Genomic DNA, 23,539 nt, shown 5'->3' with positions numbered 1-23,539 from the left:
TGGGGGGACTCGATAAAATGGGTGAATGTTGCAAACACATTGTTTTTCATGTGAAACCTTCATAAGAGTGTATGTCAATGATACCTTAATAAAAAATTGGTTTGTTTGCATTCTGGGTTAATGAGTAAAAAGTTCTTTATAGATTTCAAATAAAAGTCCCTTGTCAGATATTTGTGCTGCTAATATATTCGACCTGTCTTTGGTTTGACCTTTCATTTGGTTGACAGTGCTTTTCCAAAACCAAAAGTTTACATTTTGAAGTTCAATTTATTGACTTTTTAGGGGTTCCTGGGTTTTGTGTCCTCTCAAGGTTACAGAATTTTCTCCTATATTTTCTTCTATATGTACTATGGTTTTAGCTCTTACATTTAGCTGACCTGATTTTTACATATACCTCTGAAATTAATAAATTGTTCAAAAAAATAGGCATGGGAAACCAGAGTGAAATTATTAAGCTTTTAATAAGACACATCATCATTCTCTAGGTCCCATGTTTGAAGTGGCATTTTAGAGAATGCTGCTGTCTCTCACTTGTGATATGATGACTTTCTTGGTTCAGACTTCTGCTTATTGTCAACAAGAGAGCAAAATCCGTGCGACCTGAGAATGCTCAGGGACTGGTTTCCTCATTGGGAATGTGCTTTCCCTTTTTGAGAAGTAAAGAAAAGGAAACTGTGTGAGTTGACACCACTCCCAGTTCTCATCTAAAATAGTGTGTGTGCCTCTGTCCTTTTTCATGAGATTAAACTTTCAAAACTCACCAGTCCCCCTAGACTGTAAATTGTTAAAGGTTGAGACCTACTCTTATTTTGTATCACTGTGTTTGAGATGTAATTCAACATCACAGTTTTCTGAGTGAAAGGAAGTTTTCCTGGGACTCTGCTGTTCTGCCCGTGTATGGAAGCTCCAGGCAGAGCTTTGTAGTTTCAATGTCCAATCTTCATGAAGTAGAGAACACTTTCCTTAAAAACCATCTCCATACTCCTACGGCTTACTACAGTGCCTGGCATGCAGGAGGAAACGAAGGGCAAAGAGAGAAGGGGAAGGAAATCTGTACAAAATCCCAACACCACCATTAATGACTTGAAGCAGGGAAACTGGACAACCTTCAGGGGTAATATGTGGTGAAAAACAGGATACAATCCCACTTCCTCCTGGGCAACACCGACAGCATCTCTGGGCTTAAGTCTCTTATTTCCGATCTTGAGGACTTGCGTGGACCCACGCTTCCCTAGGAGAGGAATGCCATAAAGACTGAAACCCTAAGTCTGGAGGGTTTAGGGGACTCGCAACCCACTCCTCTCATCGCGGTTCAGTCCTGGTTGCCTAGCAACTGTGGGTCGATCGCTCGGCGCTCGACTGGATCTGGCCGAGTCTCCTGCGGCCCGCCCCGCTCCGGCCCGGTCCCCGCGCTGCGCACGCGCGGCAGAGGCTCGGCTCGGGAGGGGCCCGCCGGAACGCGGGCGCCGCTTGCTGGCCGCGGCGGGGAGGGGCGCACGCCCGAGGGGCGGAGCGGCGGGCGCCGAGAGTGGCTGGGGAGCCGGAAACGCGCCTCGGAGGGTGCGGCCCTGGGGAGACCGCGGGCAAGGCGGGAAACGTTAGGCGAGCGGCCCCCGGGGCGCGGAGTCGAGCGGGCGGGCGGGCAGGGCCCCGAGCGAGCTCTGCCCGGATGAGGAACAAAGCAGCGGGGCAGGCGCGCGTGCTCCCCGCGCGGCCGGCAGGTGGGCTGAGCGCGGGCCGGGGCGGGGGGAGGGAGGCCCGGCCGGCGGGCCCCGAGCCGGTGGGCAGTTGGCCGCCCTTGGGAGACGGTGTCCGCAGCGCCTGGGCTCTCCGGTGGTTGAGGGGGCCGGGGCTGCACCCCCCCCCGTGTTTCGGTGACCGCTCTTGTCCCCCCCGTCAGGTTGGGCAGCCGCCCTCCCGGAGCTTTTGGAGGACCAGCCCCGGCTGCCCCCCGGCATGCCCATCTCTTGGCAGGTTGCGCCGCCGCCGCCCCTCGGGAGAAGTTGGGCGGCCCCGGGGACGAGTGGCCGCGTTAGTGCAGCGGTTCTAAGCAAGATTCGGTAGCACATGATCCTGGAACGCAAACCCTAATGCCGGTTCCCCGCCACGGGTTGCGCTTTTCTCTTGACACTTGGCCCCAAACAGATGCATCACGAGTGAGTAACCTGGTGGACTCCGCGGTGCTGACGTCTTTGAAAAACATCTGGCGAGTGAGAGTTCAAAGTGCCTTTGTTTTTGGCGTCATTCAGAAGTTACAGGTGCTACTTGCAAAGGGATTTCTGCCCCCAAAAGAACAAGAAATCCATAAACTGGAGTTGGGTTGAATATACACCCATTCAACCTAATGTACTACAATTGTGAAGAGTAGTTTCAAATAGCCATACATTGATTGTTGTTGGCTGGTCGACACATTTTCCCTTTGCTTTTGAGTTATTTGAGCTTTTAATATCTCGTCTCTGGATTCCAAAGTTTTTTGTGGCTCATCATGGTGGTTTTTGAGTTTTTCTGGTTACCCTATGGCTCGGGTGGTAATAGGGAGAAATGAACTTCTTAATTTTGTAGGGTTTATGGTAATGTTTCAAGTACTTTGTGATACTGTGCCACTGCAAAATGATGCCAAATATAGTTAAATTTGGCTTTTCTTTTAGGGCTCTTTCTTTCCTAGGCTGTGTGTATAGGATGGGGAAGATAAAATGAATACATCTGAAATTACTGAAACTGTCTTGCATTTTGCAAAGTGACTGCATATCAGTTAGCTTCTTATATAAGAAAAAGTTATAAAATCAACTGGCAAATGGTTCATATATAGTTCAGTTAGAAACACACACATAAACTGTAGAAATACAAAGGTAATGATTTTATCACCAATGCATAGGGAAGAAGAGAGAGCTTAGTACTTGATTCTGTCTCTCCTTCCGTGATTACCACTTAGAATTCCCATAGAAGAAAAGTAGGTTCAATAGACTTGCACATTAGAATGAGGGAGTGTTATGAGGATCATATTGTAAATTCCCTTCATCTGCTTCCTCTCTGTGGCATACTAGTTACCTTTTGGTTTATGGCTGCTGAGGTCATCACATTTTAGTGACTCACAATAAAGCAAAAATCTGCTGAGCCACTCACATTAAACTCTGGTTTGAACTGGTTTGAGAAGGCCTAGGAGTCAACCTAGAAACACCGTTTTCATTCTTTATCTTGAGATCCAGTAGGCAGATTAGTATTCAGGAATGCTCAGAATGGGTTTTGAAGCTACAGACTTTAAATTACATTTTAGAAATGATTGTAACCAATTTGGGGTATGTCATTACTGCTCCAGTGATTGTAGGGTTTTAGTTATTGTTTGTACTGTAAAACAATTACAAGAAAAGTCTGTTTTAAACCCACCCAAGCCAAGAAACTTTAACAATTAAGGCAGCAATTGTTTCTTTAGGCTATACAAAATTTTTTCTGCATTCTTTTATAGCATAATTAAATACTGCTATTAAATGTGTTGTCCCTTAAGGACACCTTAAGTGTCCCTGGTTTGTGTGTGTTTAGTAAGGATGAGATTGCTTCATCCAGATCAAATAAATATTTAAGAGTGCCTTCTCTATAAAAGGTACTATCCTCTCTTGGCCTTGCACACTTCGTTAATGTCTAGGAGCTTAGTTTATGAGATAACCTGGCCAGGGATAAGGTTGAACTGTGCATACTGAATAATGCACAAATAGTTCTGTGTGGGACTTTAAACATTCCCCACAATAAAAATGTATTGGATGTATTGGAACTGCGTAAAAGTTTTTTTTAGTGTACCTGTCTTTTTCTAATTGTTAAGAACTTGGGTTTCTTACATTAGGCAGACCTGGATTCAGATCCCAACTCTGCCACTTACTAATTATGTAATCCTGGGTTAAGATTTTTAGCCTGAGTCTCAGTTTCCTCATCTCTAAAATGGGATTAAGAATAATAGTTAGCTCAGTAGTTATGTGGGTTAGGTGAGGTAATTACATGTAAATCACTTAACCCAGTGCCTAACACAGTAAGAGAATAGTGTTAGTTATTATTTTCAGGTTGATCGGTAACTGATATTGCTGTTTTTCAAATTAAAAACCTATTTAGATTTGTTTTCACTGCTAAGGACTATGTAGACCTATTTGATGCCCCCCCCCCACTCCTTACCGCTCCCTGTACATAGGCACACACAGAACTCGTATTACTGTTCCTCACGCTTATACTCAATATAGGGATTGGAGATCATTAGTGACCTCCTTTGCTTAGCCTGTCGGCTAGCCTCTTGAAATGATAATGTTTATAACATGGCAGACTCTAAATTCTGAAATAGAAATTAATACTGATAACCTCCAATAATGTCTTGTTCAAATCAAATCTTATCACTCTTATTTTGATGACATTAATGGCAATGCAAGATGGAGTGCATAGAAAAGGTGATTCTTCGATTGTTCAGCCTGCCAAAAATGGTCATAGATCAGAGAAAGTTTTGTGTATTGAAACTTTTTGACAGTATTTTGCAGCATGGCCTGTGTGCTTCCACTTAACTGCTGTGTGATTTGGGGTATACGACATGCCCTCTAGGAGCCTCAGTTTCCTCATCTATCTTACTCTGAAGCATTAGAGAATATGAACTAATTTTTTTGGAATTTTTAAAAATAAACTTTTTATTGTGGGAATAATTTTAGATTTATAGAGAAGTTGCAAAGATAGTACAGAGAGTCCCCATGAACTAATTTTTAATAAAGTTTCTAGCAAAGCTTGCATAATGAACCTTAGTATGTGGAAGATATTATTAAGATGATTAATTCAGATATTTATACAGGATTTTAATAAAATGATTCATGGAGAAAATACACTTCTTTACATCATTGATAGTCTAATTCAGGTTCAGTATCACTTTAATTACTGGTAAAAAGAATTAGTAAAAAGTTTTAGAGCAGGTTAAAACAAATTGTTTATAAAAATCCTGGTTTGAAGTCATAAGCCAATTGGGGAAAATAAATATTGTGAAAGAAAAACTTAGGTGATTTAAAGGAACAAACCCTCACTGCCAATGTGCTGTAAGGACTGCAAACTTTGCTTTAGTGGGCATAAGGTTTGGAACAAGGCACGCCTGAGTTAATCCTGTTCCTGCTATATAACATTCGCTGAGCTAATGCCTCTGAATTCACTCTCCTTACCAGTAGAATATGACTCTCATAGAACTGTGAGCATAAATATGAAGTATTAGTTGGCCAAGTTGTGTTTGCTCAGCCACATTGTTTCAGGTGTTCCAATACCTTACACAGAGTCACTGAAGTAATTTTTGCCCAGCTGGTTGTGTATGCTCTCTCTTAGGATGAATGAAATGAACCTGAGCCCAGTGGGGATGGAGCAGCTGACTTCATCCTCTGTGAGCAATGCCTTGCCGGTCTCCGGGAGTCACCTGGGGTTGGCCACCTCACCCACCCACAATGCCATCCCTGCCTCAGGTGAGTGGTAAGGGAGAATAATGGAATTGCAACACATAATTGCAGTATCAATTCTAAATGGAGCCTAGAAGTGCAGGTCCTTTAAGAGTGGAGGGGAAAAGTCAAAGAGATCTGAATGGAACTTACCCAAGTGGTAGCATAATGGGAGAAAACATTTTTGTAGAATACTGTAGTTCTAATGGATAGAAGTGGCAGTTTTTTCTAATAGTCCTCTTCTGGGGATGTGGTGGCTTTTTCTCTGGAGCTGTAACTGACTTGGCCTTTTATCTAGGATTACCTGTCTGGTTCACACTCTGTCCCTGGGTTAACAGAAGAGAATCAGAGTTACTCCAACTGTTCCCATGAGAAACTGAGCTTCATTTCTACTACATCTGAAATTGTCAGCAACTGCAAATGCTCCAGGCCCAGAATTACAGGGAAAGGAGAGGCCCCAGAGCTCGGGCTCCTACGTGGAACTCCCATGAGCCTCAGTACTCAGAATACTAGTGTAGGAAATGCTTGCTTCCCCCCCATCACTGGGTTTTTTAAATCTTTTTATCTGTCTCGTTTAATTTTCTATTGACATGGAAAGGGAAAAAGGAATCTGTTGACTCTTAACAATGGTAAGTTGGTGATTCTTAAGGGTCTACGACACTGTAATGTATTGGACTTTATTAATAAAGAAGAGAGAATGTTTAAGAGTATTTTGACTCAGTAAGTTGTTTAAATAGTTCTGTGTAGAGAATTACCTGCTCAATTGCTAAAATGTAACTCGTTTTAAATAAGAGTCATCTAAATTAGGATCTCCTCACATTCCTTTTAGTGTCTACAACAGAAATGTGTAAAAAGTTATTGTTAGCTCACTTCATTATGCCTTAGGCATTCCTTTAGGTGGGCACTCTTACTATGGAGGGAAAGCATATTAGAAAATATTGCCACTTGCAAAAGTTACACAAATCAGTGCTGCCTGTTAAAATACTCAGACACAGTAAGCGGTCACTTCAGCACTTGGTAGATATAATCCGAGGTAGATAGAATCCAGAGTTTAAGTCTTTTTAATCCTGGAGTACAGCATATATACAAAAGATGATGAAAGTATATGTGGACAGTTTTACATGTGACTTTTATTTAGATTATTTTCCAAGTAGAAGTATGTCTGTTGTTTAAAAGTGAAAGTCTTTACCCTATGAAATAGAAAATATAATAAAGTTTAAAAAAATGTAAAAAATCTGTAACATCACTACTCTGAGACCACTCCCATGAACTGTGGTATATTCCCATTCTTTTTGTCTCTGTGTCTAATACATTTTCTTATATCATATTTAAACTAGGTGTTTAATTATAATTAAATGTTTTAGTACTTGAGAGCAGAACAGACAACTGGAGGATCAGCTTGACAACTTAAACCTGACCTGAGAACTGACCGTAGGGCCTGTTTGTGGATGTCTGCGCAACCTACCTGTCTGGGGATACGAAGGGCTTCTACGGGACAGTTTTCCCCATATGCAAAAGCTTTCCTAAGAGTATAGCCAGTGATGATAGAGAGAATTTTTAAGTACTTTCTTTTAATTGAAGAAAAAACTTTTTTTTGTAGGCCTGCCTGTGGCAATTCCAAACCTGGGTCCCTCCCTGAGCTCTCTGCCTTCTGCTTTGTCTCTGATGCTCCCAATGGGTATTGGGGATCGAGGGGTGATGTGTGGGTTACCCGAGAGAAACTACACCCTGCCTCCACCACCTTACCCCCACCTGGAGAGCAGCTACTTCAGAACTATTCTACCTGGTGAGTATTATGGTTATTTGGGGAACATTAGAGGAAAGAATAGAGCAGACTCTTACCCTCAGTTCTTGAAGACTTGAGGAACACTTTTTGCTGTTTTCACTATTGGATATTAAGAAGTAGGTAGGTGATTGTTTTAATTTAGTTACATTTATAAGGAAAATAGCTTTCCTTTGGAATTACTTGTATTTAACGATGTACTAAAAAGTACCTGATGTCTCATCTTTTTCTTTTCTCAGGCATTTTATCTTATTTAGCTGACAGACCACCTCCTCAGTATATCCACCCTAACTCTATAAATGTTGATGGTAATACAGCATTATCTATCTCCAATAATGCTTCAGCACTAGATCCCTATCAGTCCAGTGCAAATGTTGGATTAGAACCAGGCATTGTTTCAATAGACTCTCGCTCTGTGAACACACATGGTGCCCAAAATCTTCATCCCAGTGATGGCCATGAGGTGGCCTTGGACACAGCAATCACTATGGAAAACGTCTCTAGGGTTACCAGCCCCATCTCTACAGATGGAATGGCGGAAGAGCTTACAATGGACGGCGTTGCTGGCGAGCATTCCCAAATCCCAAATGGCTCCAGAAGTCATGAGCCTCTGTCTGTGGATTCTGTGAGCAACAATCTTGCAGCAGACACTGTGGGACATGGTGGTGTGATACCCATTCATGGGAGTGGCCTGGAGCTCCCCGTAGTCATGGAGACTGATCACATTGCAAGTCGGGTCAACGGGATGTCTGACAGTGCCCTCAGTGACTCCATCCACACCGTGGCCATGAGCACCAACTCTGTAAGCGTGGCACTCTCTACCTCACACAACCTCGCCTCCCTAGAATCTGTTTCCCTCCATGAAGTTGGCCTAAGCCTAGAACCTGTGGCCGTCTCCTCCATCACCCAGGAGGTTGCTATGGGGACAGGTCATGTAGATGTATCTTCAGACAGTCTTTCTTTTGTACCACCTTCACTGCAAATGGAAGACTCCAATTCAAACAAGGAAAATATGGCCACCTTGTTTACAATTTGTGAGTGTGCTTAGCCTTTTTCTTTTGGAAATATTGGTAGAAAGGGCCATCATCCCTAACAGGTTTAGACACAAAGTCAGGTATTGATTGAGGGGGTATAGAAAGTAACTAGACTTTGGAAATTTTCTTTGCCTTCACATTTGTCCTTTATAGTAGTGTGGTGCCTTTTCCTCCAGGCACGTGATACAGACATTTTGTTGGTTCTGACAGTGTCCTCCTGAAGCAAGGAAACGTAGTTGGTTCTATATTTTACATATAAGCTTATTAGGTTAATAATTAAGGTATTTCCCAAGGGTTCCCAAATGGTTCATTACAGACATAAACTTCAGTAGGGTATTCTCTGTGACATGCCATGTGCTTTTTCAACGTCAGACAAATTTACTAGATAGGTGTACCTTTTATCCCCATGGAAAAATGTAGACAGATACAAGTACAATTTTAATTTTGCTCAGAAAGCATATAAATTATAGTTGGGTATGTGAAAGTTCTTTTCATAGGGCAGCAGTAACAAAAAGCAATAGGAAAACAGTTAATTTGTTGGTGTTACTACATGCTGCATTCATACAGGAAGCATGCTGAGTGCTTACTATACGCTGACTTTTGTGCTAGAAGCACGCTAGGAAACAGTCTGCAAGAGACAGCACGTGCCTTGAAGGAGCTTGTAGTCTGGTGGGAAGCATGGGGCAGTGAGCATATGTACGCATGTAGATAGGCAAGCGTACATGGACTATTGCAATACTGTATAGTAAGGGGAAAGGTGGATTAAGTACAAGGTGGTAAAGAAGCCTGAGGGGGAGATCTAACCAGGCCATGGAAGGGGCAGGGAAGACTTACCAGGAGAGGGATAGATGTTAGCACAGCCCTGAAGGACAGGAAAGATGTCGGCAGTTGAGGATCAAGAAAAATAGTGTCCCGGACAGGAGTTTACCTGTAAGTGTCTAGACCTAAAAGAATTGTGAGTGGCTCCGAGTTACTGAAGCATCAAGTGGGGGTGAGGAGGATAAATGAGAGAAGTAGGAGCCAGAGCACAAGGGGTCTTCTGAGGCTAGTCGGTGGCTCTAGGGGGAGGCAGTTCTGCAGCAGAGTAGACTGACTAATTTGTTTAAGAGACAGTTGCACAGGTAAAGACGATGTGGTAATTTAACTGAAAGGTGATGGTTTTCCAACCCAGAGTAGGGGTAATGAAGAAAAATGAAGGATATTTACAGAGAGTTCAGAGCTTGTTGATTGGATTGATTTGGTGTTTTTTTAATTTTTTTTAAGATATAATTCACATACACATTTTAAAGTGAACAGTTTCTTGGCTTTTAGTATATGGACAACATTGTGCAACTATCATCACTATCTAATTCCTAAAAGTTTCATCACGCTGTAAAGAAACCCCATGAGCAGTCACTCATCATCTTCTCCTGCCCCCACCAATTCTCAGGCAGCTACTAATCACCTTTCTATCTCCGGATTTGCCTATTCTGGACATTTCACATGGATGGAGTTATCACAGCATGTGGCCTGTGTCAGGCTTCCTTCCCTTAGCGTAACGTTGTCACAGCTTGTCCATGTTGTAGCATGTATCAGTACTTCATTCCCCTATGGCTGAATAATACTCTGTTGCATGGATATACCACATTTTGTTTATCCAGTTATCACTTATGAACATTTAGTTGCTTTTTGGCTATTATGAATAATGCACCTATGAACATTCATTTATAGGTTTTTGTATAACATGTTTTAAGCTCTCTTGGATATATACATATCTAGGAGTGGAACTGTTCTGTTTAATTTTTGAGGAATGGCCCAGACTGTTTTCCAAGATGGCTGCATCATTTTACATTCCCAGCATCAGTGTATGAGAGTTCCAGGTTATCCACATCTTTGCTAACACTTAATTTTCTTTTTATTATGGCCATCCTAGTGAGTGTGAAGAGACATTTCATTGTGGTTTTGATTTGCATTTCCCTCCTGACTAATGATGTTGAACATCTTTACATGTACTTATTGGCCATTTGTTTGTCTTTGGAGAAACCTCAAACATTTTTTTGCAGTATGAAAGCTGCATCTCCTTTGGAGATACAACATGGGTTTTTGTTAAGCACATTGGAGAATCAGTTTTCCTTGAGTATAGGGAGGGGATCCCTAATCTGATATTCAAAGAATTTTTAATCAAACAGTAGTTAAAAAAGTAATATATTACTGCTTTGCCTAAATGTACCCATGTAATAATACGCCATTTAAGTAGAAATTTCTAACATTGCTTAGCGGGAAAAAGAAACTTGGATGGCAGTGGTTATAAGATTTATGTATTTGAATTATTTTGTGAACAAATTTGGAAAGTTTGAACACAGTCATTGACTAATAGGGTCATGAATACTGCTTCTTAACAGAGAGAAAGGAAAGTAAAAGAATAGAACAGAAGCTTTATGGAGGACACTCAAATGAGCTTGCAAAAGTGAAGTAATAGTAAGCATAGAGAACAGTATATAAAGGCAGCCCCCTTTCTAATGCAAAAAGAAAGACCATATGAACAATAAGAAACTAAAAATTTTAAGCAAACATATGTGCAAGAAAATGATTCTATTGCTGTCCCACAGAATAGGTTGCAGATTATTTTTTGTCTCAAGAATCTGTCATCAAAAGTTAGTCGCCCAGTTTGTTTTCAGTGAAGCCAAAGAGAACAGTGGTGCGTGCAGCTGGCTCTGACTCCACTGACCTGCAGCGTCACCTTAGTTTGGCTTTGTGTGACTAACAGCATTTCAACTCATTTTCCACCTACAGTTTGGTAGGATTGGAATCTTTTAGACCTTAGAACATCATATCTAAAGGCACTACTTCTCTGTTTAAAGTAAGGAATGATGTGCTTGGTTCTAGAAGTAATTCTGGAATTGATCAGTCTTTCTCCTATGCACTGAATAGGAAACTTGTCCTGTTGGATCAAAAGAAAAAAATCAGATCTTGCTGAGGAGAGATAAGTGTGGATATATATTTTAGTGTAAGAAAGTTTTCCTTTGATCAGAGTATTTGTAGTAGAACCTTGCTTCTTACTGGTTGCGTTTTTTGTGATTGGCATTCTAATAAAAAAGCAAGTGGTCATTCGGCCTGCTTGAACTCATCCCATTTGCATCTCTTGAATTTCCCATCTGCAGGGTGTACTCTTTGTGACCGAGCCTATCCTTCAGATTGCCCAGATCACGGACCAGTGACTTTTGTTCCTGACACTCCAATTGAGAGCAGAGCGAGGCTTTCTCTCCCAAAGCAGCTTGTTCTCCGGCAGTCAATTGTGGGAGCAGAAGTTGGTAAGAACCATGAAGTCATAAAACCCCAACAAGTCTCTTCTTCTTTTGTGGAGTAGAGTTGTAAAAGTGAATGTGTATAATTGAGTGATTATTGGTTGATCCAAAAGTCAATTTATGGCTTAAGACCTTTCTTTTTAGTGAATATTTGTCTTGTCCAGTGGTGGCTGCACTAATCAAGTTGAGAACTTTATTGGGAAAGTTCCCCTTTCTTAGAATCAGAATTTAACAGAGGGGAGAATCCTAGTCTGGGTCTTTGAAGACTTGACTTTCATTCTCAGCTGTTTCAGCCACTAATAGTTGCCATACAAACACTCCATGAAACTCGGTTTCTTTTATAAAACATGGAAAAGACACCACTGATAACCTTTTATCACAAAAGATATTTAGATTAAATATTTGTAAATGAGGGAAAAGGAATAAGGAATAAGACTGCCAGAGTGTGCTCACCCATATTAGAATTTAACATGGTTTCTGAATTACTGTGTCATTTCTTTGAGAATTTGAAATTTGGCCCATTCTTTCAGCTGGTGCTCCGCCTGTGTCAGCTGTAAGCATTAACCAGCTTCAGCAGCACAGAACAGTACTTCACGCACAAGTGATTTTAGAAGTTTGACTGACTTTGTAGTAATTGCTTTGTATTTTTATAATAGAATAATGTTCTCTAGTCTTTTTCTGTATTAACTTCAAAGTAACATACTTGGAGGGACATGGCTTGGTTCCTTGTGTATAAAACTGGGATTCAGGAATGTCTGATACTGCTCCTTACTCTGCATTTTTCTTCTGAGACCATTTAATCTGTTCACAACATTTTCCGTATGTATAGGGCAGATCCTATAAGACTTTGCTACCTCTCAGGAGTGCTGGAATGTCAGTAGTTCTTAGGGTCACTGAAAATAAGATTCTTTGCATAAGTTAAGCTACTCTGCTATATCCTGTTAGATGTTTAAGTCTTTGATTATGTAGTTGGTGTGTTTCCACTGACAGGTGTGTGGACTGGAGAAACCATTCCTGTGCGGACCTGCTTTGGGCCGCTCGTTGGCCAGCAGAGTCACTCCATGGAAGTAGCAGAGTGGACAGATAAGACAGTTAGCCATATCTGGAAGGTCAGTGTCTATGAAACTTTCCTGTGACTTTTGAATGTTTTATTATACCAAGGTAGTAAAAAGCAATGTGGAAGTTAAAATCAACCAAGACTCATGCAGTGCCTTTCACCTGTCAGTCATATATTTAATATTACATTCTTTTTGTTCTTGGTAGCCAAATTATAATACATAGCAAACACAAGCTATTGAATGTAGAAAAACTATTTGAGTTTACATTTTGTTAGATAACCCATTGATTTTTCATTTTGATTACATGTGGCAGCTGACGCCATGGACTTTGTTTATATGATGAAAGTCTTATTTTGTAATCAACTAAAACATTCTTCAAATATTTAGCTTGGGAAACAGTTCTAGAATTAGAAGCTAAGGTTATTTCTCTAGTTTTCTAATGGGAGAGGCTAGAAACACAAGGTTTTGATATAAACAGCTATTCCTAAAACATGTTTTATACAGAATCTTAGTAGATTGTGAATGATGCTTGCAAAATTGAAGTGAAGGGAAAGTCAGTCTTGCAATAATTGGAAAGGTGAGGTGCCACTGGCATTGGGATAGAACATAGGAGAGTGCTAGGTCCATTGGACAAAAAAAGAGAAGAGACGGTTCTCTGAACTTAGTGTCCACTCAGTTAGTTATTCAGTGGGATCGTGTGGTAGATGATGAAGATGATTTTTGAAGTAGATGAAGCAGATGATTTTTGTCTTTTCCAGTCAAGCCAAAATGTGAATAATTAAGAGCAGTGTCATTCTGTACACTGAGCACTAACTATAGGTCTCTTACAGTCTTTGTTATCTAGCCGGAAATAGGGGGACTGGTGAAATGACAAAAGTGTGAGAAGGCAAAAATGTTTTCGTCCTGACCAGGAAAGCCGGTACCTAGCAAAGTAAATGAGATACTGCTGGCCTAAATTTAGTAGCACTTTGTATTGCTTGTCAGTTCATTTTACATGGATGTTTGCCTTCTGTTGGCAGATATACCACAACGGTGTTCTAGAATTCTGCATCATTACCACTGATGAAAACGAGTGTAATTGGATGATGTTTGTGCGCAAAGCCAGGTGAGAGGTCTTGGATGAAAGAAATAGTTAAGATTCAGATGTTTTTCTGTAGGAAGCTGTTCATAAAATAGGGGAGAGCAGAAGAATGCAAATTACACTGATATCCGAACATACTTTAAGGCCTAAGGCTTTTTGTCTTTTTCTGCCCAGTAGTTTTTGACGAATGGTGATTATAAATCAAAGCACCAGAAACTGTCCTTTTTTATTAATAGTTTGCTCAACTTAGCAGGTACATTCACCATTGAATTTGCAAGTGGGTATCTTCTCTTTCTGTTGGCTATTAGTCAGTGCCTCAGGCTATTGTAGTTAATACTTGATCATATATCTATCTCTATGTCTTTGTCACATTTTTTTAAGATTTCATTTTATTTACTTTTCTTGCTTCCAGTAGTAGATTCTTAATGTTTCTAACTATAAAGGGCAATCAACTGATATATTGAAGTAAGAATTCTGTTTCTAAACAAACCCTTTCTAATAGGTAGGATAGGGAATTAGAAAAATGACCCAGAGAAAATAGTTGTATCTGAGTTTTCATATAGGATTTTGCTGTAGGGATATGATGTGTTTGTTATATATTTCAAAATTAATATGCTCAATCTATTAGGAACAGGGAAGAGCAGAATTTGGTGGCTTATCCCCATGATGGAAAAATCTACTTCTGCACCTCACAAGATATCCCTCCTGAAAACGAACTGCTTTATTATTATAGCCGGGATTATGCTCAGCAGATTGGTAAGTTAATGTAAGACTTGTTTGTCATCTAGCATAGTAACAACACCGACACTCAGGAGTGAAATTTTGGTAATGAATTACAGGCCATACCTTTGTATATATAAAAGTAGAATATTGCCTCTACGTTGGAAGTGTTAAAATTTGTGAGGTTCTTCATAAGCTGAGTGTCGTAGCCAAGCAGTATTCATATGAAACGAATTTATGTCTTAAGACTTCTGATTGGGTGATTTTGAAGCTTCCGAGGCTGCCTTTTTGAGCCGGTACCATTTCAATTTAAGTTCATAGAGGACAGCAAAGTTCTTTTTTTTTTAAATTAAGGTATCATTGATATACAATCTTATGAAGGTTTCACATGCGCAACATTGTGGCTTCAACATTCACCCATGTTATCAAGTCCCCCCCTCCCACTGCCCCCACCCCATTGCAGTCACTGTCTATCGGCATAGTAAGATGCTATAGAATCATTACTTATCTTTTCCGGACAGCAAAGTTCTTTGACTGGATTTAACCTTCATAGTCTTCTTCTTCGCACTGTGTTGTGAAGGCAAGTAATGCCTAAGAATTTGTGCGTGCTGCAAAATCTTAAGCTTTTTTTGCCTAGTAAAGATGCTCTAGAATCCAGTGTTTTACCAGGTGCTTCCTGTGTGCCTGGCACACTCTTGGAGTTACTGGAAATAGAGCATTGAACAAGGTGTTTTAGTGTTACAGGTGGTGGGCAAGTTGGAAATTTTGGTAGAAGGGAGAATTATAAGCAACAATTATTAATATCAAGGACAAGTTTTAAAATTGAGTATTAGGAGACACTGAGTATTTTTCTTCTTTAAAGGTGTTCCCGAACACCCAGATGTGCACCTCTGTAACTGTGGCAAGGAGTGCCATTCCTATACAGAGTTCAAGGCCCACCTAACCAGCCACATCCATAACCATCTTCCTAGCCAGGGCCACAGCAGCAGCCACGGGCCAGGCCACAGCAAAGAAAGGAAGTGGAAGTGCTCAATGTGTCCCCAGGCCTTTATCTCTCCTTCCAAACTTCATGTCCACTTCATGGGTCACATGGGTATGAAACCCCACAAGTGTGATTTCTGTAGTAAGGCTTTTAGTGATCCCAGCAACCTGCGAACCCACCTCAAGATACATACAGGTAAGTTGTACTGAACCATCAAAATGTAATTTTGCAACAATTAGAAATTATGGTAGTAAAGGCTTGGCAGTGAGATAGTCTTGTAGGTAGAGTTGAGATAAGATTGATGTTAGGGAACGAAACTAGCCGGCTATCAGCAGGACTTCATTGGGTGGTAAATCTTGGTGGCATAACTTATCAGACTTGGTCAGAGGGTATTCCTTCCAGTAATTAAGATTCTCCACTTTCTAAAGGGTGACTGGAAAATGCAGTTGATCCAAGGGTTTGGACTTAATGCAAAGGGAATTCTACCGAAACAACTTGAGCCTTCCATTAGAGTTCACCCCCAGTCACCAGCCAAAGCCAGTTTCTCTTTTGAATATTGCTTAATAAATGCTGCCAAAATTTGTTTTTTTAATTTTTACTCTCTGAACTCCATGCAAACTGCACCGTTTCTTTTAGCACTTAGTTTTTTCATACATGCTACAAAATAACTGATGAAGCTTTGGTTTTCTTGGCTGGGTAATTTGTTCTCTAAATCTTTGAAAGTAAAATTCTTCCTCATCCTTTTGCATTAAGACTGAGTAGTTGCTCACAAAGCTGAAAATGCTGACTAGCCTGTAAGAACCTGACTTGGAGTAATCTTATTTCTGCATTCTTGGAAGGATTTTATTTCATCTCTGGTTTATAAGGTCATATGTGTTTAAAAAGAGAGAGAAAACTTTAAAATGTTAGGTTGTAAAAGTTGTTTGTAGACAAGTACTAGAATTCATGAAGTTTAAAAAAAAATAATTGAGGAAAGTTGGGCACTAGGATTATAAGTGGTTTTTTTTCAGATTTTTAAAAATCATGTGTCAGCTATAAAGAAAAAAATGTCAGCAGCCCTAGAAGGAGGTCAGATTCACTAGCTTTGCCTGCTTTAGTTGCAGAATATAAACTCAGTGGCTCAGAGTGGCTCTAAGTAGGCAGCATTAGAAAGGGACATTCCAGTTCCCAGTGCATTCTGTTTTATCTCTGCATCTGCCACAAACCCAGACACGTGGCTGTTAACCTTGAGAATGTTAGTGGCGGTTGTATCCAGGGTGATAATTTGGGTCACTGCGCAGGTCAGAAGAACTACAGGTGTACTTTGTGTGACAAGTCTTTCACCCAGAAGGCTCACCTGGAGTCCCACATGGTTATCCACACGGGCGAGAAGAATCTCAAGTGTGATTACTGTGACAAGTTGTTCATGCGAAGGCAGGACCTCAAGCAGCATATGCTCATCCACACGCAGTAAGTTCCCCCCAGCCAAGGTGCCCTGCAGGTGAGCTCGAGGGCCACCCACTGCCTCGCACTCTGTCTCCGGCCTTGGTGCCTGAGAGGTGCCGCCTGTGTTCCGCATAGCCAGGCAGAGGTTGGGGAACTGTGTTTGGTTTTATCCTGGAGAGTTTCACTCATTTGCTCTTCTTATTTTATATTTCTACTCTCTATATTTACTTTTATTCATATTTTCAGACCATAATCTCATTGATTTAATGTAACATATTTTTTGAAGTCCCTCCTTGATGCCTGGCATTATGCTAAGTGGTGAAAATAGAGAGATGAAAGATGCAGTCCTTGTCTTTAAAGAGCTCGAAGTCTAATAAGGAACAAGAGAAAGTAAACACCGTGCTGCCCTTGGAGCTGTTAGAGAGCGTTGGCTCCTGAGGCCCTGGGAGAGGTCACCTTCCCCAGCCCGTGGTGTGCTGGGAAAGCTCCCAGATAGTTTGGGCTAAGCATTAAAGATAAATTAGAACTATCCAGGGAGGTAAAGGAAGTTAAGGGATGGGAAGAGTGTTTTCGACAGAGGGAATGGCATGTTTAGAAGCGTAGATGCAAAAAGACTCTGGAGTGCAAGTGGGTCTTTAGAGTCAGAGCAGAGTGTGCCTGTGGGCAGTGGAGAGGCAGGTGGCAGCCAGGCCATGGGGGGCCGTCTAGTCAGCTAAGGGAATTAAGTTTCATTCTGGAAAGAATGGGAGGATTTTTTCTTCCTATGTGGCAGGCACAATTCTGTGATTTCAGTGAGTGTGTGTGTGTGTGTATGTGTGTGAATTATGGTAAAACCACATAATATGAAGTTTACTATCTTAACCTTTTTCAGGTATACAGTACTGTTAAGTATATTTGCATTGTTGTAGAAGCATTGAAGGATTTTAAGGAAAAGAATGTCATGTCATGGTGAGATGTCTATTTTAAAGAGTATACTCTGGCAGGAGAACAGGGTGGTTGGAGGAGAAGGCCAAATATCCAGAGATCCATCAAGAATTGATTGCATGAATGCAAGTGTAATTAAAAGCCTAGCCTGCCTTAGTCACGGTGGTGGTAGATAAAAAAGAACAGATTTGGTGGTCCTGAGCTTTTAGCAAGTGTTAGAAGAGGGAGAACGTACTAGCTTATATTATGGAGATACTCTTTAGAAATCCCTCTTCAATGGAAACGATGTTTTTGTTGTGGGGTTTAGATCAATATTTTGCTATCTCATCATCTCTTTTGCCTGATTCCTAATCACAATGCAACCTGAAACAGTAAAACGTCCAGGCTCTGGATCTACTTTCCTAATTCTCAGATGACCTTTTAAAACAAAGCCTTTATTAAATAGTTTCCTTATTAGTGTGAACTTTTAGGAATTAGACACACTGATTATTAAATATTATATATTATAGATTATACATTATTAGACCTCAGAGATACCTCTGGCATCATTTAATCTAGCTGCTTATATTAGATAAAGCAGCCATAACACAATACCATAGGCTGGGTGGCTTAAACAGCAGAAGTTCATTTTCTTTTACTTCTGGAGGCTGGAAATCATGGTTCCAGTAAAGTTGGATTCTGATGAGACCCTCTTCCTGGCTCACAGGCGGCGGCTGCCCTTTTGCTGTGTCCTCATGTGATGGAGAGTCAGTGAGCTGGTCTCTTCTTCTTAGGCCACTGATCCCATCGTAGGGGTCCCACCCTCATGCCCTCATCTAAATGAATTATCTCCCATTGGCCCCACCTCCAAATACCATCCCAGAACGGGTTATGGACTAGGGCTTCAACCTGTGAATTTGGCAGGGTGGGGGAGTGGAGTGGGGCACAGACACTCAACCCATAACTGCTCATAATCACCTGGGGAACATGAAAAACACGAGTGGGTGCCAGGGTCCCACCTCCAGGGATTCTAATTTAGTTGGTCAAGGCTAGAGCCCTGGCCTTAGTATTTTTTAAAAGCTCCCCAAATGACTAATGTCCAGTCAGGGTTGAAAGCTACTGAGTTCCTCCAAATGAAATACTTGTTTCCACAATATCTCTGGCAAGTGGTTCTGTATTTCTTCTTGAGTGCCACACAGTTGATTTAGTTTTGAGGAAAAGTTTTGCTTGAATCAAGTTCATATCAACCTCTGCCCATTCATTCTACATTTGCCCTTTGTAATGATACACAGAAGTTCTCAGAAATGAACATGGTATTCCAGATTTGATCTGTCTAGTATATAGTAAAGTGGAGTTTATTCTATTCCTTGACGTTGACTTTCTGTCCTTTCAAGTGATGCCTAAATTTGCAGTCACTCTTTTTTTAGCAATTTCATAGCACAATGCAATGTTCATTTAAAAAATATTTGTTGTATAACTATTTCTCTCCATTTGGGTTGAGAATTGACTTTATCAGGTATACACTAATGAAAACAATTCTCTTAAGATTCTGGACTCTGTCAGGATGATGGAATATAATAAGCCTCTTTCCCAAACTCTATGGGATAGAAGTGTTTGGACTGTCATGACTTTAAGGTAGTGTAAGTTATTCATAAAAGAGATGATAGGCTTTCTATAGAGATCACTGGTAAACTTGAGGTGTTTGTATTTTTACTTTTAGGTATTTCAGAATGGATATAGTATTACTGGAATTCACTCTTTTATCTGCTTAGGAAACAGCTGCAGTCCTAAAGCCAAATGCAGGAGGAGTTCCTCCCCGTAGTGTCCCCTGAGAGTGTAAGGCATGTGGCAGGACTGGCGTTGCCTTCCCCTCGGAAGAACTTGACAGCGAGAGCAGTGACGCCTACTCCCTAGGTCTTCTCCTTAGTCCCATGGCTTTTTAGATACCATCTTAATTTATATCTCCAGCCTTATATATCTAACCATTTACTCAGCATCTCTGAGTTTTGGATGTCCATTAGGCAACCTGGTATGTCCAAAGCTCAACTCTTAATATTACCTCTACAAACTTGATTTTACCCCATTTTTCACCAGCTCAGTAAATGGCACCATCATTCATCCCAGTGGCTCAAACCAAACACCTTGGGGTCATCCTTAACTTAGTCTTCCATTCTTTCCTTCTTTAAACTGTCTCCTAGTCCAGACCACCAGCATCTTCTGTGTGGACCACTTCAGTAGCTTCCAGCTGGTCTCCCTGCTTCAGCTCTTCTCCCCCTCATCCATTACCCAGCATAGATGCACACACAGCAGGCACACACAAACGCTGTATTTTGTCCATAGTGGCCAGAACAATCCACTTGAAACATACGTCAGACTGCTTGTCTCCATAATTTTCCAGTGGCTTCCCATTGTGCTTCGGTTAAGAGGTGTTTGTCCTAGCCTGGAAGTCCCTTCATGATGTGGTAGTGGTACCTGGCTACATCTCCCACTTCATCTTTTATTACTTTTCTTCTCATATTCTGATTTAGCCACATTGGCCCTCCCTTTGCTTCTACTTCAGCCTCCTAAACACATTCCCTCTCTTGGCCCTTGCCCTGTACTGCCTGTGCCTAGAGACTTCCCCTCCTAGGTATCTCCCTGTCTTCCTCTCTCATTCATTCAGGTTTCTGCTCAAATGCCATCGCCTCAAAATGGCCTGTCTTAAACAACTTATCTAAAACAGGACTTGATCACTCTTATCTGGCTTTATTTTGTTTTCATAGTACTTATTGCTCTCTGATATCATATATCTTTTGTTTGTGGTTTAAGTCCTCCACTAGCATGCAAACTCCATGAAGGCAGGAGCTTAATATTCAGGACCTAGTTTTACACATCCTATATCCCCACTGAATCCTTCAGTCTGTCTCTGCTGAGAGAAGGCGGTAGAAATGCTGAAGCCAGGCTTCAAATCCTCCCCCTGCATTCTACACTCCTTCCAGGATTTTAACCCCCTTTTATCTATTTTACATGTTGGACTTTCATTAAGACATAGGGTTCAGTTGCTCAAAAAAAAAAAAGTTTTAAAATTCCTGGTCTGTGATTTCTGTGGTTCTTTTCATCTCTCAAATGTCTAGGCTAGGGTTACTCAGACCTTGACACAACTGACATTCTGAGATGGTAATTTTTTATTGTACATTTATTGTTAACACCATAGTAAGATCCTATTATGTACTGGCCAATTGGCAAAAATTTTCAACTTTGAGTTTTCCAAGTTTTGGTGAAAATGTGGGGCAACGATAACTCTGAAATGGCACTTGATGGATTTGTATATTGATATAACCACATTGGGTGACAGTTCACCATCAACTAGTGGAGTTGAAGGTGTGCATGTCCTGTGATCCATCTAAACTGCTCCTGAGTATATGCCCCAGAGAAACTCGTACAAATGCAAACCAACACAGAAGTACAGAAATGTCCATAGCAGTCTTGCCTATGATAATAAAAAACCTGGAAACCATCAAAATATCCATTAACAGCAGACAAATCCAGTGGCACAGATAAGTTGTGGTATATTTGTATGTGGTTTATAACAATGGAAGGGAATAAACTGCAGATATTTGCAGCAACTTGAATGACTTTAACAAACATTGAATGAAAGAAGCAAAACGTCAGAGTTCCAATATTTACATAGAATTCCCAAACAGGCAAAATCAGTCTGGGGTGTTTAAACTACACAAATGTTTTATGACTCTTGTGTGAGATATCTGCCATGTAAAAACACTGATTCTAGACCGTAGGGTTTCAGAGCTCTGACAAGGCCTGAGGTTGTGAGGAATAAGTGTGTGCCTCAACTGACATTTGTTTTCCAAATCAAATGTTTATTCTTGTGTTCCTCTTAGAGAACGCCAGATCAAGTGTCCCAAGTGTGATAAGCTGTTCTTGAGAACAAATCACTTAAAGAAACATCTCAATTCACATGAAGGAAAACGGGATTATGTCTGTGAAAAATGTACGAAGGCTTATCTAACCAAATACCATCTCACCCGCCACCTGAAAACCTGCAGAGGGCCCACCTCCAGTTCATCAGCACAGGAGGAAGAGGACGACTCAGAGGAGGGGGAACTGACAGACTCTGTGGGGACTGAAGACTGTCGGATTAGCAGTGCTGTATATTCAGCAGACGAGTCTCTCTCTGCCCATAAGTGAAAGAAAAGGAAGCCAACTGTTTGGGTTGGAAAATGCAAAAGGGAAAAAAAACCCCACATAACACATTATCCACTACAGTGGTTTTTATATATAATGGTCTCTGATTCCTTCTAGCCAACCGTCAAAACAGCACGAATGGGAATGGATAAAGCACTTAAAGATGATGATCTTAATGAAAACACTTTAAAACAGATTGGGAGAGAAGAGCATGTGTTCTGTTTTTAAGTAATATATAAGGAGGAAGTTGTCAACTTTTGAGGTCTTTTTTTATTTACATGAAAATCTGGGTGATGCATTGATGCCGGAATCAAAGCTGGAGTCTGTCCAAACAAATCAGATTTATTTTCAGTCCTTCCATTTCCCTCCCAGCCCTGGGACTTGGTGGCGCTCTAAACTTGGTCCCTGCCTCACAGTCATCCTCCTTGCTGATTGTGGCTCTGGTGTTCTGTTTTATGCAAACTATTGTGACTTAAATTCATCCCAAAATGGATTGGAACCCAGCAGTATAAGCTTGTTACTTTGCAGCTAACAAGTTTAAAGCACACCTGCCTTAATCTTTCCTGCTTTGGAGTTTAGGGTGACTCTTGCTTCTCAAAATTTCAGCAGGTGCCTAGAGGACAGGTGAAAGAGGAGCAGCTGGGCAGTAAGCAGTGATGGAGAGAAGAGGGAAGACACTGGGCCACTGTCCACGAAACTAGCTTTGGCAGAAGCCAGGCGGAGACCCCTGAATCCTGTTACATAGAGATCTTTTAGGTTTAAACATGTCCCTCTGTCTTCAATAAAGCCTACAGCCTCTAGACAATGGGGGCCTGGAGGTGTAGGGAGCCAGATAAGGCCTACTGGATTATCTCCTGACAGTAGCACACATGGACTCGGCTGGTGCAGTGGTACCTCGGCCCGTGGGAGGAAGGACGGAATGATCCTTTGCATCCTACTTAACCCTCTGAAAAGGAACAAGATGTTACTAGAATGTTACTAACTGACAAAAGACCTCCGATGCATTGGTGTGCTGTAAGGTTAGACTTGCTGGCTGGCTGTGGTGGAAGACCCCAGTAGGTAAGTGTGGCGGATGCCAAAGGATTTGGAACTTAACGGTCACCACATAGGGTCTCAGCTTAGTTAATGCATCCATCCATCCTGCCTGTCACCTGGCTTCTCACATGCATATCCGGCCACCAAGAAGCAGACACATCCTTAAGCTGACGGTTGATGGGACGTGCTTTCCTGCTTTAAGGCACCACCCATGGGCTGGAGTAGAAAGAACTCATGGAAGGTTTTGCTGCTAATGTATTTATGGAATGAATGTATTTCATTCAAATCTGTATTCCTCTAGGGAGGATTAAAATAAAACTTTTTTAAAAAAATACAGGATTTCTCTTGTAAATCACTTTGTGGAAGAGTAGTGAGTCTTCTAGGGAAAAATCGGGTAGAACTTTAGTTTTTCTAAATTTAGAAGTGAAGAGAGCATTTCCTAAATATAATAGCTTTGAGGTCCTGTTATAATGTGCTTCTTCATAACAGTGCTTCCCAGTTTCTGGCTGGCCTCTGCCCTCTGCCCTCTGCCCTCTTCCTCCCTAAGGTGGTACCTTTACTCTGCTGCCTCTGGGGGGAACTGTGGCAGGTCTGCGGTTGAGGGAGGGAGGGAGGTG

General features: G+C 41.3%; 1 protein-coding gene across 4 annotated transcripts; it reads left to right on the top strand.

Annotated features, from left to right (window-relative positions):
- Window positions 1-1,556: 1,556 nt before the first annotated feature.
- Window positions 1,557-23,256, top strand: PRDM4 (PR/SET domain 4). 4 transcript variants are annotated; one of them, XM_037007078.2, is made up of 12 exons: window positions 1,562-1,721; window positions 1,901-2,156; window positions 5,329-5,462; window positions 7,036-7,221; window positions 7,458-8,252; window positions 11,393-11,542; window positions 12,527-12,645; window positions 13,614-13,699; window positions 14,304-14,431; window positions 15,258-15,572; window positions 16,658-16,826; window positions 21,584-23,256. In XM_037007078.2, the coding sequence occupies exons 2-12, from the start codon at window positions 2,146-2,148 to the stop codon at window positions 21,888-21,890; spliced, it is 2,400 nt and encodes a 799-aa protein (XP_036862973.1). In that variant the 5' UTR covers window positions 1,562-1,721; window positions 1,901-2,145; the 3' UTR covers window positions 21,891-23,256. The 4 variants fall into 4 exon arrangements, with proteins under 4 accessions (XP_073069894.1, XP_036862973.1, XP_036862974.1 ...); XM_073213793.1 differs by lacking the exons at window positions 16,658-16,826; window positions 21,584-23,256 and adding an exon at window positions 15,806-16,649 and having other exon boundaries at window positions 1,557-1,721; XM_037007079.2 differs by lacking the exon at window positions 1,901-2,156 and having other exon boundaries at window positions 1,563-1,721.
- Window positions 23,257-23,539: the final 283 nt, after the last annotated feature.

Source organism: Manis javanica, chromosome 10 (genome assembly GCF_040802235.1).
Source record: "Manis javanica isolate MJ-LG chromosome 10, MJ_LKY, whole genome shotgun sequence".
Taxonomy (NCBI): Eukaryota; Metazoa; Chordata; class Mammalia; order Pholidota; family Manidae; genus Manis; species Manis javanica.
Note: the sequence above shows the minus strand (reverse complement) of the source record. Positions and strands in the feature narration are given on the sequence as shown.

Bases quoted from the DNA above. Each gene is read 5' to 3' on its own strand.
- PRDM4 (XM_037007078.2), top strand. The intron at 5,463-7,035 runs GTGAGTGGTAAG...TTTTTTTTGTAG, and splicing joins CAATGCCATCCCTGCCTCAG to GCCTGCCTGTGGCAATTCCA. The intron at 15,573-16,657 runs GTAAGTTGTACT...GTCACTGCGCAG, and splicing joins CCACCTCAAGATACATACAG to GTCAGAAGAACTACAGGTGT.